This window comes from Coregonus clupeaformis, chromosome 8 (genome assembly GCF_020615455.1).
Source record: "Coregonus clupeaformis isolate EN_2021a chromosome 8, ASM2061545v1, whole genome shotgun sequence".
In the NCBI taxonomy this organism is placed as follows: Eukaryota; Metazoa; Chordata; class Actinopteri; order Salmoniformes; family Salmonidae; genus Coregonus; species Coregonus clupeaformis.
Genome location: NC_059199.1, coordinates 6677734 through 6697658, shown reverse-complemented (window position 1 = coordinate 6697658; position 19925 = coordinate 6677734). Strand labels below are relative to the sequence as shown.

At 44.0% G+C, this 19925-nt stretch overlaps 1 protein-coding gene across 1 annotated transcript in view; it reads left to right on the top strand.

Annotated features, from left to right (window-relative positions):
* The window catches only part of LOC121572095 (inactive ubiquitin carboxyl-terminal hydrolase 53-like), a 77277-nt gene that overhangs the window by 46590 nt on the left and 10762 nt on the right, over window positions 1-19925 (top strand). The window contains exons 13-14 of the mRNA XM_045221749.1: window positions 499-1315; window positions 6016-6083. Coding sequence (XP_045077684.1) covers window positions 499-1315; window positions 6016-6083 — 885 coding nt within the window. The remainder of the gene's footprint in view (window positions 1-498; window positions 1316-6015; window positions 6084-19925) is intronic.

The window sequence follows — 19925 nt, the reverse complement described above, 5'->3', positions numbered from 1 at the left end:
ACAGATGTGTCATTGACTGTGGTCCTCTGTAGCTCAGCTGGTAGAGCACGGCGCTTGTAACGCCAGGGTAGTGGGTTCGATCCCCGGGACCACCCATACACAAAAATGTATGCACGCATGACTGTAAGTCGCTTTGGATAAAAGTGTCTGCTAAATGGCATATTATATTATTATAGATGTCGCCCAACGTGTTTATTTTGTCTCATATTGTAAGAAAAACATGGAAGCTCTAAATACGTTTTGCTGGATGTTTTCTACCTCATTGTAGCCAACAAATTTGAAGAGGACAGCAGCTTTTAACATCTAGGGTAAATGATCTTGATATTTCTTTCATATTTGAACAGCAATATCTGTAGAAAAAGCTTACCACATCCTTGTAAGTAGCAGACAGACCTCTAGGCCAATGTCCTTACGAAATGTGTACCCACACACTGTCCATGTCCTCCTAAACACTACACTTGAATAAATTCTCATAAAATCCCGCTCTCTTTCCTTCAGAGCCAATACCAGAGAGGTACTCGCGCTCCGCCTCCCCGCCGGAGAATTGCTTCAAGCCGCACCTGTATGCCAGCCAGGGCAAAGGGCCCACCAGGACCGAGAGGACCCCCCACTTTGGCGGCAGGTCCTCCACTCATGAGGGGCCTCCTCACTCCAGTGTCCAGGTACTACCAGCCCTGCCCAGCGGCGGTGGGGGCTCCGGTGGCGGCCATTACAGCCGGAGACTGGAGCAGCTTTCTAACGGCTACGACACGGACAGCAGCCAGGACTCGCGGGAGCGCCCTGGGAGCCGGGACGGTGGCCGTAACTCCAGTTCTAGCAGCAGTAGTAGCAGCAGGCCAAGTCGGCCATGGAAGCCCATGCGCGAGGTGCTAAACGTGGATAGTGTGATAAGTGGCGTTGGTGGTGGTGGTGGAGGGAGTCAGGCGCACCGGCAGCACAGTCCCCACCGGATACCCTCCAGCCAGGAGGTGGCGCCACCCTCCCCCGAAAGAGACAGGGACCGGGACTTCACATGGGGCGGGTGCGAGGAGCACAAGCCCAAGAGCCTGATGACCATCTACGAGGACGAGCAGCGGCCCGAGACGGGCGGCAGCCGCAGTTCACTGGAGTCAGAGGGCAAGGACAGGTCAAAGGGCAGCACGGTGATGGCGAGCACGCTGAAGGTGCGCAGTGACAACTGGAAGTTCCAGCGCACCGAGTCGGGATACGAGAGCAGCGACCGCCTTAGCAACGGCTCGGCTAACCTGGACTCGCCAGTTGTGGAGAACTTCACGTCCAAAGAGCTGAGGCCCATACCTGAGGTACACCTGACAAGGTAAACAGGAGTGTTCTTTTCCGTCTGCTGTTGATTCTCTTAAGATCATTTGAAGCATTAAGAGATTTAGTTAATATACAGTGCATTCGGAAAGTATTCAGACCCCTTGACTTTTTCCACATTTTGTTACATTACAGCCTTATTCTAAAATGGATTAAATTGTGTTTTTCCTCTCATCAATCTACACACAATATCCCATAATGATGAAGCAAAAACAGGTTTTTAGAATTGTTTCGTAATTTATTAAAAATTAAAAACTGAAATATCACATTTACATAAGTATTCAGACCCTTTACTTTGTTGAAGCACCTTTGGCAGCGATTACAGCCTTGAGTCTTCTTGGGAATGACGCTACAAGCTTGGCACACCTATATTTTGGGGAGTTTCTCCCATTCTTCTCTGCAGATCCTCACAAGCTCTGTCAGGTTGGATGGGGAGTGTTGCTGCACAGCTATTTTCATGTCTCTCCAGATATGTTAAATCGGGTTCAAGTCCGGGCTCTGGCTGGGCCATTCAAGGACATTCAGAGACTTGTCCCGAAGCCACTCCTGTGTTGTCTTGGCTGTGTGCTTATGGTCGTTGTCTTGTTGGAAGTTGAACCTTCGCCCCAGTCTGAGGTCCTGAGTGCTCCGGAGCAGGTTTTCATCAAGGATCTCTCTGTAGTTTGCTCTGTTCATCTTTCCCTCGACCCTGACTAGTCTCCCAGTCCCTGCCGCTGAAAAACATCCCAACAGCATGATGTTGCCACCACCATGCTTTACCATAGGGATGGTGCCAGGTTTCCTCCAGACGTGACGCTTGGCATTCAGGCCAAAGAGTTCAATCTTGGTTTCATCAGACCATAGAATCTTGTTTCTCATGGTCTGAGAGTCTTTAGGTGCCTTTTGGCAATCTCCAAGCGGGCTGTCATGTGCCTTTTACTGAGGAGTGGCTTCAGTCTGGCACTCTACCATAAAGGCCTGAATGGTGGAGTGCTGCAGAGATGGTTGTCCTGCTGGAATGTTCTCCCATCTCCACAGAGGAACTTTAGAGCTCTGTCAGAGTGACCATCGGGTTCTTGGTCACCTCCCCGACCAAGGCCCTTCTCCCCCGATTGCACAGTTTGGCCGGGCGGCCAGCTCTAGGAAGAGTCTTGGTGGTTCCAAACTTCTTCCATTTAAAAATAATGGCGGCCACTGTGTTCTTGGGGACCTTCAGTGCTGCAGAAATATTTTGCTACCCTTCCTCAAATCTGTATCGGAGATCAACAGACAATTCCTTTGACCTCATGGCTTGGTTTTTGCTCTGACATGCACTGTCAACTGTGGGACCTTATATAGACAGGTGTGTGCCTTTCCAAATCATTTCCAATCAATTGAATTTACCACAGGTGGACTCCAATCAAGTTGTAGAAACATCTCAAGAATGATCAATGGAAACAGGATGCACCTGAGCTCAACTTCCAGTCTCATAGCAAAGGGTCTATAAATAATCGTATTTTTATTTTATACTTTTTTTTGCAAACATTTCGCTTCATCATTATGGGGTATTGTGTGTAGATTGCTGAGGAAATGTTTTTATTCAATCCATTTTAGAATAAGGCTGTAACGTAACAAAATGTGGAAAAAGTCAAGGGGTCTGAATACATTCCGAAGGCACTGTACGTGCACACAGCAGAATCTACTGAGGTTATTATGCTAGGGTTTTCATTTGTTGGCTCGGCAGTGTGTCTTGTTTGGCGATAATGATCCCAACTAGCTGACGACTGCTCTCCTCCCAAGAGGCGCAGTCAGTCGATGGCCAACGCCAGTCTGACCAAAATACATTATGCAATCCAGCGTCTACTGACAATAGTGTAGTCATTATAACAACATAGTTCAATATGTTAATTCATCCCTATGTATATATTTCAAATTGATTAATATATTATATAAATACATTACTCAATGAGTGAATTATCTGTTTTCGATGAGTCAGTACTATGACTATATGGGACTATATACAGTGAGGGAAAAAAGTATTTGATCCCCTGCTGATTTTGTACGTTTGCCCACTGACAAAGAAATGATCAGTCTATAATTTTAATGGTAGGTTTATTTGAACAGTGAGAGACAGAATAACAAAAAAAAATCCAGAAAAACGCATGTAAAAAATGTTATAAATTGATTTGCATTTTAATGAGGGAAATAAGTATTTGACCCCCTCTCAATCAGAAAGATTTCTGGCTCCCAGGTGTCTTTTATACAGGTAACGAGCTGAGATTAGGAGCACACTCTTAAAGGGAGTGCTCCTAATCTCAGTTTGTTACCTGTATAAAAGACACCTGTCCACAGAAGCAATCAATCAATCAGATTCCAAACTCTCCACCATGGCCAAGACCAAAGAGCTCTCCAAGGATGTCAGGGACAAGATTGTAGACCTACACAAGGCTGGAATGGGCTACAAGACCATCGCCAAGCAGCTTGGTGAGAAGGTGACAACAGTTGGTGCGATTATTCGCAAATGGAAGAAACACAAAAGAACTGTCAATCTCCCTCGGCCTGGGGCTCCATGCAAGTTCTCACCTCGTGGAGTTGCAATGATCATGAGAACGGTGAGGAATCAGCCCAGAACTACACGGGAGGATCTTGTCAATGATCTCAAGGCAGCTGGGACCATAGTCACCAAGAAAACAATTGGTAACACACTACACCGTGAAGGAGTGAAATCCTGCAGCGCCCGCTAGGTCCCCCTGCTCAAGAAAGCACATATACAGGCCCGTCTGAAGTTTGCCAATGAACATCTGAATGATTCAGAGGAGAACTGGGTGAAAGTGTTGTGGTCAGATGAGACCAAAATGGAGCTCTTTGGCATCAACTCAACTCGCCGTGTTTGGAGGAGGAGGAATGCTGCCTATGACCCTAAGAACACCATCCCCAACGTCAAACATGGAGGTGGAAACATTATGCTTTGGGGGTGTTTTTCTGCTAAGGGGACAGGACAACTTCACCGCATCAAAGGGACGATGGCCGGGGCCATGTACCATCAAATCTTGGGTGAGAACCTCCTTCCCTCAGCCAGGGCATTGAAAATGGGTCGTGGATGGGTATTCCAGCATGACAATGACCCAAAACACACGGCCAAGGCAACAAAGGAGTGGCTCAAGAAGAAGCATATTAAGGTCCTGGAGTGGCCTAGCCAGTCTCCAGACCTTAATCCCATAGAAAATCTTGGAGGGAGCTGAAGTTTAGAGTTGCCAAACGTCAGCCTCGAAACCTTAATGACTTGGAGAAGATCTGCAAAGAGGAGTGGGACAAAATCCCTCCTGAAATGTGTGCAAACCTGGTGGCCAACTACAAGAAACGTCTGACCTCTGTGATTGCCAACAAGGGTTTGGCCACCAAGTACTAAGTCATGTTTTGCAGAGGGGTCAAATACTTATTTCCCTCATTAAAATGCAAATCCATTTATAAAAATGTTGACATGCGTTTTTCTGGATTTTTTTTTTGTTATTCTGTCTCTCACTGTTCAAATAAACCTACCATTAAAATTATAGACTGATCATGTCTTTGTTAGTGGGCAAACGTACAAAATCAGCAGGGGATCAAATACTTTTTTCCCTCACTGTATACTGAGTGAACAAAACCATTAAGAACACCTTCCTAATATTGAGTTGCACCCCAGCTTTTGCCCTCAGAACAGCCTCAATTCGTCGGGGCATGGACTCTACAAGGTGTCGAAAGCGTTCTACAGGGATGCTGGCCCATTTTGACTCCAGTGCATCCCACAGTTGTGTCAAGTTGGCTGGATGACCTTGAGTGTGAAAAACCCAGCAGCGTTGCAGTTCTTGACACAAACCGGTGCGCCTGGCACCACTACCATACCCCGTTCAAAGGCATTTAAATATTTTGTCTTGCCCATTCACCCTCTGAATGGCACGAATACACAATCCATGTCTCAGTTGTCTCAAGGCTTAAAAATGAGTCTTTAAACCTGTCTCCTCCCCTTCAGCTACATTGATTTGAAGTGGATTTAACAAGTGGCATCAATAAGGGATCATAGCTTTCACCTGGATTCACCTGGTCAGTCTGTCATGGAAAGAAAAGTGTTTTGTACACTCAGTGTAGGTACTTTATTTAGACCAAGATATCCATGTCAAAATCGGTAAGTGAAATCTCTCTAAAAGGCCTTCATGTAGATAATCTCTTTACATGCGTCTGTAGATCACTGAACTTCATTGCTAGTTGATTTTAAGAGGTGATAGTGCAACTGTATTGAAACACTCTAGCTTATTGTGTTAACACCTCTCAATTCAGTGTTCCATTCCTGTTAGGTCACAATTAGTATTGACTCTTCTCAGTCACCTGAATTCATCAATGCACCAACCGAGAAGAGAAATGGATTTTAGCCATACATGTACTAAAATAAAAAAGCAGTTTTGTAGATTAGTATCAATTGGTAGAGCATGGCGCTTGTAACGCCAGGGTAGTGGGTTTGATCCCCGGGACCACCCATACGTAAAAATGTATGCACACATGACTGTAAGTCGCTTTGGATAAAAGCGTCTGCTAAATGGCATATTATTATAAATCATTCACAGAACAAAGTAGTGTGGAGTGGATTTGGTAGTGGAAAAACATGCATGTCGAGAGACACCATACAAAGGGACATGCTTAGAAAGAAAGGCCTTTGTCATGTGGTGTCAGAGTTTGACTCAACCCTTCCCAATTTGTGAATTTCAGGGACCCCTTCCCTCACTGGCGAGGTGACGACTCCAAGACCGACATCTTGCATTCCTCCTTCTCCTATGGTAAGCACTACAGGGTAAAGTTTCCCCTACAGTAGGTACAGATCTAGGATCTGCTTCCCCTCCAAACGCTGTGGTAATTCACCATTAATTGTCCGGCCTTCCCATGATGCTTTGTGCCAGTTGCCTTTCGGCCCTCACGTACACAACTCCTTATTTGTTTTGCTAGTTTTTTACACTTGCTTCTCAGGTATTTTTAATGATGTTGTCCTTGTTTGTTAGTTCTCAGAAAAGCCAAAGCATCTGGGAAAATTCTCACTTTTGCCCAAAGCAAGAACACGCAAAAAATATTAAACGAGGCAGCTGTGCTAATTTTAAGTCAATATTTTGACGACCTGGATGAGACCTCATCTAGAATATATTGATTATTGTGTAAAGTGACGATGAGTGAAAAAGAGGCAGCTGAACCTTTCCGATGGTAGGAAATATAGTTTTCTGTCAGCCTCTGTGTCTGATATGGAGGGAAGGAAGACTGGTGGAGTCATTATCATCAGAGAATGATAATCTTTGTCATTAGGTCCTAAAGTTTAATTTCCCCCGAGAAGTTTAATGTGAAGTATAAGGTCTAGAGATATTAAGAAACACCACTCTGTAATTTCCTTGATTTATGGTCCCATCAGTGGTGCTAAGGTCATAGCCCAATGGTGGAGATTCTGTATGGAAGTACATGTGAGACCGATTCCTCATTTACTGGATCTGACCTTTTCCAGAGGAAAGTTAATGTGTGCTTGTGCAGTGCATAGAGTAATATGATGTGTCCTGCCCTGAACAATGCATGTATGAGCATGAAAAGTGGGGTGGAGAGGGGTGAATATCAATGTAAAAAGTATTTGAACACTTAATATGTAAGGTCATTTTTAACACTTAAGACTTAATCAACCAGTTTCAAAGAGAACTGAAACTGAATAAAAGCCAGGTTTACAACTAGCTATAAAAGCAATGTTCTGCCCCCAGACAGGATAGAGGGAGATTAGTTGACATGAATAGCAGCAGGGGGGTTTGCTGCTCAGACTAGGGGTGTGAACATCTAAACGAGATTGGGATCCTTACATGATTACCAAACCGGCTCCGCTCGTGCATGCGTCCGCCCGCCTGCCATCGTGCGCATGATGATTTTGTCTATCCCCACCAGACACATTTATGACACGCAGGTTAAAATACCAAATCCAACTGTGAACCAGCTATATTAATTTGGGGACAGGTCAAAACAAATATGAAATATTAATGGACATTTAAATAGCTTGCTGTTGCTAGCTAATTTGTCCTGGGAGATGAATATTGGGTTGTTTTTTTTACCTGAAATGCATATGGTCAATTTCTTTGCTGGATCTTTGTAGAATGTTGGCCCATTTTGAGTCACACAAAATCCTGTGTTCTCTACTCTAATAATTAATCCACAGATAAAAGGGGAAACTTAGTTAGTTTTTTGTTTGTTTTCTTTGATTCATCTCTCCTCGTTCATTCTTCTGTGGATTTTATATGGCGGTTGGCAACCAACTTTAAGGTGAACTACCGCCACCGACTGGAGTGTGGACCTCGTTCGTCTTTCAATCACCCACGTGGGTATATGCTCATAAAAACGAATGAGTAGATGGGAGAGGTGGGACTTGCTGAGCGTCCAGCGTCTATAATAGAACCAAGTTCTATTTTAGCGCTTGGCTACGCAGTCACGCGCAAGCAGTTTGGATTAAATGATTAACATGTACAGTGCCTTCAGAATGTATTCAGACCCCTTGACTTTTTCCATATTTTGTTACGTTACAGCCTTATTCTAAAATGGATTAAATAAATAAAAATCAATCTACACACAATACCTCACAATGACAAAGCAGAAACAGGTTTTTAGAATTTTTTGCAAATACCTTATTTATATAAGTATTCAGACCCTTTGCTATGGGACTCGAAATTGAACTCTGTTGCATCCTTGAGATGTTTCTACAACTTGATTGGAGTCCACCTGTGGTAAATTCAATTGATTGGACATGATTTGGAAAGGCACACACCTGTCTATACAGTGATCCCTCGCCACTTCGCGGTTCACTTATCGCGGATTCGCTATTTCGCGGATTTTCATAATGCATTTTTTTTTTTTGGTGCATTGTGCTCTGCATTCTGATTCGCTAAAAACTCACTCCCGCTTCTTGTATCAAAACATGCTACGAATTGTGCTATCATTTTGTCGTCTCGTGCAGTTATGTGTACGTACATAAAACAGCTTGGCAAATTTACATTAAGTTGGCCAAATTATCTTGTAATTTCGAACATCTCCTAATGAAATGGGACCCTTTGATGAGCCGTTCGTTACAGTTCTACAACGTAATCGATGGTGGCATGTCGGTGTACAAGGATCTTTTTGCAAAGAAGAAAAAAGAGCGACAACAGCTGCCTATCACTATGTTCTTCTCCCGAACAAACACACCTGCACCGCGGGCTTCAGAAGAAGAGAACACTGCAGAGCGCAGTCAGGATGCAGCGGCCCAGTCTGAAGAGCAGTGAAACGGCCTACACGTGAGTCACTGTATTTGTATACATGTAATAGTTGCTAATTGTAAAAAAAAAAAAATAATCTATTTCGCGGATTTCACTTATCGCGGGTCATTTTCGGAACGTAACCCCCGCGATAAACGAGGGATTACTGTATAAGGTCCCACAGTTGACAATGCATGTCAGAGCAAAAACCAAGCCATGAGGTCGAAGGAATTGTCCGTAGAGCTTCGAGACAGGATTGTGTCAAGGCACAGATCTGGGGAAGGGTACCAAAAAATGTCTGCAGCATTGAAGGTCCCCAAGAACACAGTGGCCTCCATCATTCTTACATTTACATTTTAGTCATTTAGCAGGCGCTCTTATCCAGAGCGACTTACAGTTAGTGAGTGCATACATTTTTATTTATTTTTCATACTGGAATCTTAAAAGGAAGAAGTTTGGAACCACCAAGACTCTTCCTAGAGCTGGCCACCCAGCCAAACTGAGCAATCGGGGGAGAAGGGCCTTGGTCAGGGAGGTGACCAAGAACCTGATGGTCACTCTGACAGAGCTCCAGAGTTCCTCTGTGGAGATGGGAGAACCTTCCAGAAGGACAACCATCTCTGCAGCACTCCACCAATCAGGCCTTTTATAGTAGACTGGCCAGACGGAAGCCACTCCTCAGTAAAATACACATGACAGCCCACTTGGAGTTTGCCAAAAGGCACCTAAAGCCTCTGAGACCATGAGAAACAAGATTGAATGCCAAGTGTCACGTCTGGAGGAAACATGGCACCATCCCTACGGTGAAGAATGGTGGTGGCAGCATCATGCTGTGAGGATGTTTTTCAGCGGCAGGGACTGGGAGACTAGTCAGGATCAAGGGAAAGATGAACGGAGCAAAGTACAGAGAGCTCCTTAATGAAAACCTGCTCCGGAGCGCTCAGGACCTCAGACTGGGGCGAAGGTTCACCTTTTCAACAGGACAATGACCCTAAGCACATAGCCAAGACAATGCAGGAGTGGGTTCAGGACAAGTCTCTGAATGTCCTTGAGTGGCCCAGCCAGAGCCCAGACTTGAACCTGATCTAACATCTCTGGAGAGACCTGAAAATAGCTGTGCAGCAATGCTCCCCATACAACCTGCACAGAGCTTGAGAGGATCTGCAAAATGGGAAAAATGGGAGAAACTCCCCAGATACAGGTGAGCCAAGCTTGTAGCGTCAGGGAGGGCAGGCAGTGTGCACCCAATGGTGCATTTGGCTGAGCGTACCACCCTCTGTAGTGCCTTGCGGTCAGCGGCGGTGGAGTTGCCGTACCAGGCTGTGATGCAGCCTGACAGTATGCTCTCGATGGTGCTCCTGTAGAACACTGTGAGGGCCCTCAGGGTCAGGACGGATTTCTTCAGCCTCCTGAGGTTAAAGAGTCGCTGTCGTACAGCCTTCACCACGGTGTCTGGAATTTGATGTTTTTGACTGTCTCCACGGTGGCCCCGTTGATGAGGATGGGGGCGTGCCCAGCCTGGTTCGTTCTGAAGTCCACAATCCGCTCCTTTGTTTTGCTGACATTGAGGGAGAGGTTGTTTACTTGGCATCACACCGTCAGAGTGCCTACCTCCTCCATGTAGGCCGTCTCGTCGTTGTTGGTATTCAGGCTTACTACTATCGTGACTACTATCGTGTCATCAGCGAACTTGATGATGGAGTTGGAACTCTGAGACCATGCAGTCTTGGGTATACAGGGAGTACAGGAGGGGAGCCTTAGTGTGGAGCCTTAGTGTGGAGGAGGTAATGTTGCCTACCTTTACCACCTGGGGTTGGCCTGTCATGAAGTCCAGGACCCAGTTGCATAGAGAGGAGTTCAGTCCCAGGGTTGTGAGCTTTGTGGTGAGCTTAGAGGGCACTATGGTATTGAAGGCCAAGCTGTTGTCGATGAACAGCATCCTTACATTTGCATTCCTCTTGTCCAGGTGGGTGAGAGCACTGTGCAGTGCAATGGTGATTGCGTTGTCTGTGGATCTGTCGGAGCAGTAGGCGAATTGGAGAGGGTCGAGTGTGTCGGGGAGGGAGGAGGTGATGTAGTCTTTGACTAGCCTCTTGAAATACTTCCTGATGACGGAAGTGTGTGCTACGGGTCGGCAATCGTTCAGTTACTTTCCCTTTCTGGGGCACGGGATGATAGTGGACATCTTGAAGCAGGTGTGGATAACGGCCTGAGCTAGAGAGATTGAAAATGTCCGAAAACCAACAGCTAACATAATCTGTGTCCTTTAGGCTACTTTGGTGAATTTGCGAGGCATGCAAGACATTGCGAGATTTTGTCTAATAGAAGTTCTGAATTTGTCCAATAGAAACTAGTTTTAGTTGCATACTGTTTGGACTATTGATTACACCACTGCTCTTTCTCTTCGGTAATGATGCAAGTGTGTGTTCGGTCTTCGGTCTGTTGTGTGTAGAATATCTTAGCCTATTCATTGATGATAGGCCCTGCTTTACTGAAGTTGTGAGACATTGCAAGCCAAGAAATTGTGAGATACAGCATTCCATTGCGATAGATAGGTCTAGTACACGGGTCTGACTCTGTCTGCCTGGTGGCCAACCTGACTATACTGTGCCCCTCCCCTCTCTCTCCATCCCTGGCTGGCTCGCTATAAAAGATGCAAGTGTTTGTGTTCTCGGAAGTATGGCAACTAATCAGTCTCCTCCTTTCCAAAAATACTGAATCTTAGGAGTCGACTCCTAGCGGAATCGAATCTTGAGAGGAGTCGAGGACCATTGCTGGCAGCAGTGCCGCTGCATTGTGAATTCATGTTGAATTTTTCTTATAATTGTTACGGAAAACTGGTAAGAAAATGGCAGTTTAAACATTAAGATTTTTTTTACATGTGTTACATCCCCAGCTCAGACACACCTTACATACTAGGTCTGATTTCCATCACATGTTCCCACTGTCTGATCCATCCATCCCAACAGAGAAGGAGGGAGAGAAAAAACATTGTTTTGTATCTACGGAAGCCCTTTAAACAGCCGTCACCAATTCTCAGAATTGAAATCCATGGAGTTTGTCCTTACAGAGCAGGGATGATGAGCGAGCTTACAGGGGCCTCCCAGCTGTGCCCAGCTGAGCAGAAAATGCCACGACCGGGCCTGTCAGAAGGTGGCATTCCCACATGCACATAAAAAAAAAAGGCACTTTTCTGTGGCACCACACATTTTCCCCTCCCCCCCTTTATTGTGTCCCTTCTTGAAACAACGAATGGGGTGAATGTGAGGTCTAAAACAATGTGTTTAGAGCAGAGGGAAGGTGGGTTAGTTTTATGTAAGTTTGGTGAACTGACTAATTGAAGCGGAAAAGGGTAGTGTTTTATGTCGGCCCTGTGCTGGCCCCTGAGTGTCTGTGTATGCAGAGCAATCCATGTGGAAATACTCCCTGGCTAGGAAACAAATGCTTTTGAAGCCTTCATGTATTTTTCACCGCTGGGATTTATTTTCTCTACCTTTTCCCCTTTTTTTGTTCTTTTTTTTATCTGTTACTGAGCAGTTTTTCATTAGAAAAAAAGTGGTGACCAATGAAATAGATGTAATAATTTTCATAGCTTATTGCACACACAGTAGGCCTACAAGAGAATCAATTGATTTACGCTCCTGAGTGGCACAGTGGTCTAAGGCACTCCATCGCAGTGCTAGCTGTGCCACTAGAGATCCTGGTTCGAATCCAGGCTCTGTCGTAGCCGGCTGCGACCAAGAGACCCATGGGGCGGCGCATAATTGGCCCAGCGTCGTCCAGGGTAGGGAAGGGAATGGCCGGCAGGGATGTAGCTCAGTTGGTAGAGCATGGCGTTTGCAACGCCAGGGTTGTGGTTTCGATTCCCACGGGGGTCCAGTATGAAAAAATAAAAAAATAATGTATGCACTCAATAACTGTAAGTCACTCTGGATAAGAGCGTCTGCTAAAATACTAAAATGTAAATGTAAATTGAATTGTTCCGGCACCATGTTGATTCATTGCCTTGTTCTTGGCTTCCGTGATATTTTTCTGTAACAAAATGTCAGATATTTCACCCAAAAAATGTGGGGGTAGATCAGCTTTAATATATATATATATATATATATATATATATATATATATCATACAGTTGAATTCGGAAGTTTACATACACCTTAGCCAAATACATTTAAAGTCAGTTTTTCACAATTCCTGACATTTAATCCTAGTAAAAATTCCCTGTCTTAGGTCAGTTAGGATCACCACTTTATTTTAAGAATGTGAAATGTCAGAATAATAGTGGAGAGAATAATTTATTTAAGCTTTTATTTCTTTCATCATATTCCCAGTGGGTCAGAAGTTTACATACACTAAATTAGTATTTGGTAGCATTGCCTTTAAATTGTTTAACTTCGGTCAAACGTTTCGGGTAGCCTTCCACCAGCTTCCCACAATAAATTGGGTGAATTTTGGCCCATTCCTCCTGACAGAGCTGGTGTAACTGAGTCAGGTTTGTAGGCCTCCTTACTCGCACACGCTTTTTCAGTCTGCCCACACATTTTCTATAGGATTGAGGTCAGGGCTTTGTGATGGCCACTCCAATACCTTGACTTTGTTGTCCTTAAGCCATTTTGCCACAACTTTGGAAGTATGCTTGGGGTCATTGTCCATTTGGAAGACCCATTTGCGACCAAGCTTCAACTTCCTGACTGATGTCTTGTTGCTTCAATAAATCCACATAATTTTACTTCCTCATGATGCCATCTATTTTGTGAAGTGCACCAGTCCCTCCTGCAGCAAAGCACCCCCACAGCATGATGCTGCCACCCCCGTGCTTCACGGTTGGGATGGTGTTCTTCGGCTTGCAAGGTACCCCCTTTTTCCTCCAAACATAACAATGGTCATTATGGCCAAACAGTTCTATTTTTGTTTCATCAGACCAGACTACATATTCGTCGCCAAACCCACTGGCTCCAGGCCATCTATAAATCACTGCTAGGCAAATCCCTGCCTTATCTTAGCTCATTGGTCACCATAGCAACACCCACCCGTAGTATGCGCTCCAGGAGGTATATCTCACTGGTCATCCCCAAAGCCAACACCTCCTTTGGCCGCCATTCCTTCCATTTCTCTGCTGCCAATGACTGGAACGAACTGCAAAAATCTCTGAAGCTGGAGACTCTTATCTCCCTCACTAACTTTAAGCATCAGTTGTCAGAGCACCTTACCGATCACTGCACCTGTACACAGCCCATCTGAAATTAGCCCACCCAACTACCTCATCCCCATATTGTTATTTATTTTGCTCATTTGCACCCCAGTATCTTTATTTGCACATCATCTCTTGCACATCTATCATTCCAGTGTTAATACTAATTGTAATTATTTTGCACTATGGCCTTTTTATTGCCTTACCTCCATAACTTGCTACATTTGCATACACTGTATATATATTTTCTGTTGCATTTTTGACTTTATGTTTTGTTTTTACCCCATATGTAACTCTGTGTTGTTGTTTTTATCGCACCGCTTTGCTTTATCTTGGCCAGATCGCAGTTGTAAATGAGAACTTGTTCTCAACTGGCTTACCTGGTTAAATAAAGGTGAAATAAATTGTTTGTTTTTTAAAATGGTGTCAATTAGCCTATCAGAAGCTTCTAAAGCCATGACATCATTTTCTGGAATTTTCCAAGCTGTTTAAAGTTACAATCAATTTAGTGTATGTAAACTTCTGACCCACTGGAATTGTGATACAGTGAATTATAAGTGAAATAATCTGTCTGTAAATAATTGTTGGAAAAATTACTTGTCATGCACAAAGTAGATGTCCTAACCGACTTGCCAAAACTATAGTTTGTTAACAAGAAATTTGTGGAGTGGTTGAAAAACAAGTTTTAATGACTCCAACCTAAGTGTATGAAAACTTCCGACTTCAACTGTATATACTGTATAAAATATATATACTGTATAAAATATGCTTACTTGTTGATAGGGCTGGGAATTGCATGGGTTGTCACGATACGATATTATTACGATACTTAGGTGCCGATACGATATGTATTGCGATTCGATACTGTCATTTTATTGCGATTCGATGTTGCAAACATATTGTTCACCATATGTCTGCTGCAGAGGGATGAGAGAGCCATGAGGAAAGGAGTTTTGATCAGTCATGAAAATAAGTGCTGAAAACAAATTGGCTCCCTAGAAGATGGAGAACAAGCTATGAATGGAGTTTTGGTGCAGATACAGCCAATTAGTGCCAAAAAATTAATATTGCAATATTGTCGATACAATATATCATGAAAATGAATATCCCGATAGGTAACTGTATCGATTTTGTTCCCCCAGCACTACTTGTTGATAACCTGAGTGTTTGACGTAGTCACCCTATTTGAGCCTGGGATGTTTAATCTACTCCCTGCCATTTACAAATTGTGTATTGACAAGCTCCAGTGTTTTAAGTCAATTTGGCAGGAGTTCAGCTGTGGTACTCTGGTCCGGGCTGTGCTGCAGATAGGTCTGAGTAGATTCCAGAGGTCCATTAGAGGCTAAAATCCTTTTTAAAAGCACATGGGTATGTGGGTGGGAGAATAGATGGCAAAACAATGAAAAAATAATATAAGATGTAAATAGTAAACACCATTTTAGAAACTACAAAACTTTGTTTTGTCTGGATATGCAGTGTTACGTCTACAAACAACAGTAATAAAAGTTGAGAATATGGCTGTTATGTCTCTCTTCTGGAACAGCCAAGATTTTGCCCACCTAAATGACAGCGTTATATTCCTTGTTGCCGGGATGCCAGCCTAACCACAGCGTGCTAAAATGGATAGAATGCCTTCAGAGAAGGCATTCTGTCTGTGTGACTGCTTTGAAAGGTCACGGCCGTTGGGAGTTGGGGGGAGGGGTGGGGGGAGGAAGTCCAGCCGCTTCAAACGGCCATATCCAAGCAGTAAATCATGCCCTCACTTGATTTACTCCGATTGGCTCCTGCGGTTTCCCAGACGCTCGTCTGCAATGCTAATTGTTGTTTTGCTATCGTGTTAGCACAACATCCCTAATGCTAACTGAATATGCCCCCTTATTCTTCCTCCAAATATGGACCTGTCTCATTAACAATGAAAGCCACATTTTTGCAGTGGCAAATAACCCCTCCTTTTAACGCACCAACCTCAGTCACCAAGACACAAACTGTCTCTATTCATCAAGGCTGACAACTTATTGCTACAGTGGGGAAAAAAGTATTTAGTCAGCCACCAATTGTGCAAGTTCTCCCACTTAAAAAGATTAGAGAGGCCTGTAATTTTCATCATAGGTACACGTCAACTATGACAGACAAAATGAGAAAGAAAAATCCAGAAAATCACATTGTAGGATTTTTAATGAATTTATTTGCAAATTATGGTGGAAAATAAGTATTTGGTCAATAACAAAAGTTTCTCAATACTTTGTTATATACCCTTTGTTGGCAATGACACAGGTCAAATGTTTTCTGTAAGTCTTCACAAGGTTTTCACACACTGTTGCTGGTATTTTGGCCCATTCCTCCATGCAGATCTCCTCTAGAGCAGTGATGTTTTGGGGCTGTCGCTGGGCAACACAGACTTTCAACTCCCTCCAAAGATTTTCTATAGGGTTGAGATCTGGAGACTGGCTAGGCCACTCCAGGACCTTGAAATGCTTCTCACGAAGCCACTCCTTCGTTACCCGGGCGGTGTGTTTGGGATCATTGTCATGCTGAAAGACCCAGCCACGTTTCATCTTCAATGCCCTTGCTGATGGAAGGAGGTTTTCACTCAAAATCTCATGATACATGGCCCCATTCATTCTTTCCTTTACACGGATCAGTCGTCCTGGTCCCTTTGCAGAAAAACAGCCCCAAAGCATGATGTTTCCACCCCCATGCTTCACAGTAGGTATGGTGTTCTTTGAATGCAACTCAGCATTCTTTGTCCTCAAAACACGACGAGTTGAGTTTTTACCAAAAAGTTCTATTTTGGTTTCATCTGACCATATGACATTCTCCCAATCCTCTTCTGGATCATCCAAATGCACTCTAGCAAACTTCAGACGGGCCTGGACATGTACTGGCTTAAGCAGGGGGACGCGTCTGGCACTGCAGGATTTGAGTCCCTGGCGGCGTAGTGTGTTACTGATGGTAGGCTTTGTTACTTTGGTCCCAGCTCTCTGCAGGTCATTCACTAGGTCCCCCCGTGTGGTTCTGGGATTTTTGCTCACCGTTCTTGTGATCATTTTGACCCCACGGGGTGAGATCTTGCGTGGAGCCCCAGATCGAGGGAGATTATCAGTGGTCTTGTATGTCTTCCATTTCCTAATAATTGCTCCCACAGTTGATTTCTTCAAACCAAGCTGCTTACCTATTGCAGATTCAGTCTTCCCAGCCTGGTGCAGGTCTACAATTTTGTTTCTGGTGTCCTTTGACAGCTCTTTGGTCTTGGCCATAGTGGAGTTTGGAGTGTGACTGTTTGAGGTTGTGGACAGGTGTCTTTTATACTGATAACAAGTTCAAACAGGTGCCATTAATACAGGTAACAATTGGAGGACAGAGGAGCCTCTTAAAGAAGAAGTTACAGGTCTGTGAGAGCCAGAAATCTTGCTTGTTTGTAGGTGACCAAATACTTATTTTCCACCAAAATTTGCAAATAAATTCATTAAAAATCCTACAATGTGATTTTCTGGATTTTTTTTTCTCTCAATTTGTCTGTCATAGTTGACGTGTACCTATGATGAAAATTACAGGCCTCTCTCATCTTTTTAAGTGGGAGAACTTGCACAATTGGTGGCTGACTAAATACTTTTTCCCCCCACTGTATGTGAGTGTTCATTTGTCTGTGAAAGACGGAAGGTTTTTGAGCAAACAAGTGAACGTCGTTGTGCTCAAGCCTTTGTTGTGGCGTGTATTAGTGTGTGTCTAAGACTTGGTGCATGCTTTTGTGTGTGTCTGTGTGTGTGTGTGAGAGCACTCCTTGGCTCTGCTGCTTCTACCTGTTGAGATGGAAATAGTGCCTTTGACTCCCAATGGATAACCAAGCACAACCAAAGCCATGTCCACTTTCTCAATGGCTTAATAGGCCTCTTTTGCATATTAATTCCAAACATTCATCCAGTCGTGTGCTACTATATCTCTCCTTTTTTTAATACTCACATATTTCAATGAACATAGTAAATCGAATAACCTATATTAAATTAATGGAAATGATTAACATAAAGCCTTTTCCAGGCAGGGTTTCTCTCTCAGTCCTGTGTTGTGGTGTGATACTGTACGTTAGTCTATGGCTCTGTCCCAAATGACACCCTATTCACAATACACTGAGTATACCAAACATTAGGAACACCTTCCTAATGTTGAGTTGCACCCCCACCTTTTGTCCCCTGAACAGCCTCAATTCGCCGGGGCATGGACTCTGGAAGGTGTCGAAAGCGTTCCACAGGAATACTGGCCCATGTTGACTCCAATGTTTCCCACAGTTGTCAAGTTGGCTGGATGTCCATTCTTGACACAAACCGGTGCGCCTGGCACCTTCTACCATACCCTGTACAAAAGCACTTAAATTAATTCACCCTCTGAGTGGCACACCTTCTCAATTGTCTCAAGGCTTAAAAATATTTATTTAACCTGTCTCCTCCCCTTCATCTACACTGATTTTGAAGTGGATTTAACTAGTGACATCAATAAGGGATCATAGCTTTCACCTGGTGTCTGTCATGGAAAGAGCAGGTGTTCTTAATGTTTTGTACACTCTGTGTATAGTACACTACTTCTGACCAGAGCTTTATGGGCCTAGTCAAAAGTAGTGTACTATATCGGGAATAGGGTGCCATTTGGGAGCTGGGTTGTAACGCTCCCACGCTCCCAGGCTTAGCTAGCCCATTGACGCCACTTAACAAGCCAGTGACTGATGTGTTAACCTTAGTGTTAACGCCCTGGGATAGAGTCCACATTAATATTGTGCCTTTTTAGGTTTCATGTTCTTAGACCAGGGTTTCATCAACACACCTATAAACCATACAGAGTGGGTGGATTACGTTGAGTGATGATGGGTCTTATGGACAATATGGACAGGGTTGGGGGTTAAAGTGATGCTAGATAGTTTTTATATAATTTCAGCTAGTAGTTTTGAAAGGAGTGATCGTGAGCCAAAATTGTGTACAACGTCAACCATTTCGTATGATATGTTACGTTCTGAAAAAATATTAGTTTTTTTCCTGCAATTCGTATGATATGTTGCAAATTATAATTTGTACAATATGTTACAAATGTGTAGGTGCTTAAAATCCCGTTCAATCACTTTTAATAACAATCTCAAATATTGTATTTACGAAATTTGTAATGACTTTGGAATTAAATGAAATGACTAAGTGGCCAAATGGTCAATTATTTCTTAATAACATTTTAACAAACTGCCGAAGTAAATGTGGAGTTGACACCCCAGAGGATTATCATACTGATATTTTACATTACATTTACGACATTTAGCGGACGCTCTTATCCAGAGCGACTTACAAATTGGTGCATTCACCTTATGATAGCCAGTGGGGAAACCACTTTAGAAAAAAATAAATAATAATCTAATTTTGTTATTTTTTATTTCTAGAGTATATTTTTTTATTTTCATTTTTTATATATATATATATATATGATTTTTTTATATTTTTTTTGTGGGGGGGTTAGAAGGATTACTTTTATACTATCCCAGGTATTCCTTAAAGAGGTAGGGTTTCAAGTGTCTCCGGAAGGTGGTCAGTGACTCCGCTGTCCTGGCGTCGTGAGGGAGCTTGTTCCACCATTGGGGTGCCAGAGCAGCAAACAGTTTTGACTGGGCTGAGCAGGAACTGTGCTTCCGCAGAGGTAGGGGGACCAGCAGGCCAGAGGTGGAAGAACGCAATGCCCTCGTTTGGGTGTAGGGACTGATCAGAGCCTGAAGGTAAGGAGGTGCCGTTCCCCTCACAGCTCCGTAGGCAAGCACCATGGTCTTGTAGCAGATGCGAGCTTCAACTGGAAGCCAGTGGAGTGTGCGGAGGAGCGGGGTGACGTAAGAGAACTTGGGAAGGTTGAACACCAGACGGGCTGCAGCGTTCTGGATGAGTTGTAGGGGTTTAATGGCACAGGCAGGGAGCCCAGCCAACAGCGAGTTGCAGTAATCCAGACGGGAGATGACAAGTGCCTGGATTAGGACATGTGCCACTTCCTGTGTAAGGTAGGGTCGTACTCTGCAAATGTTGTAGAGCATGAACCTACAGGATCGGGTCACCGCTTTGATGTTAGCAGAGAACGACAGGGTGTTGTCCAGGGTCACGCCAAGGTTCTTTGCACTCTGGGAGGAGGATACAATGGAGTTGTCAACCGTGATGGCAAGATCATGGCGCGAT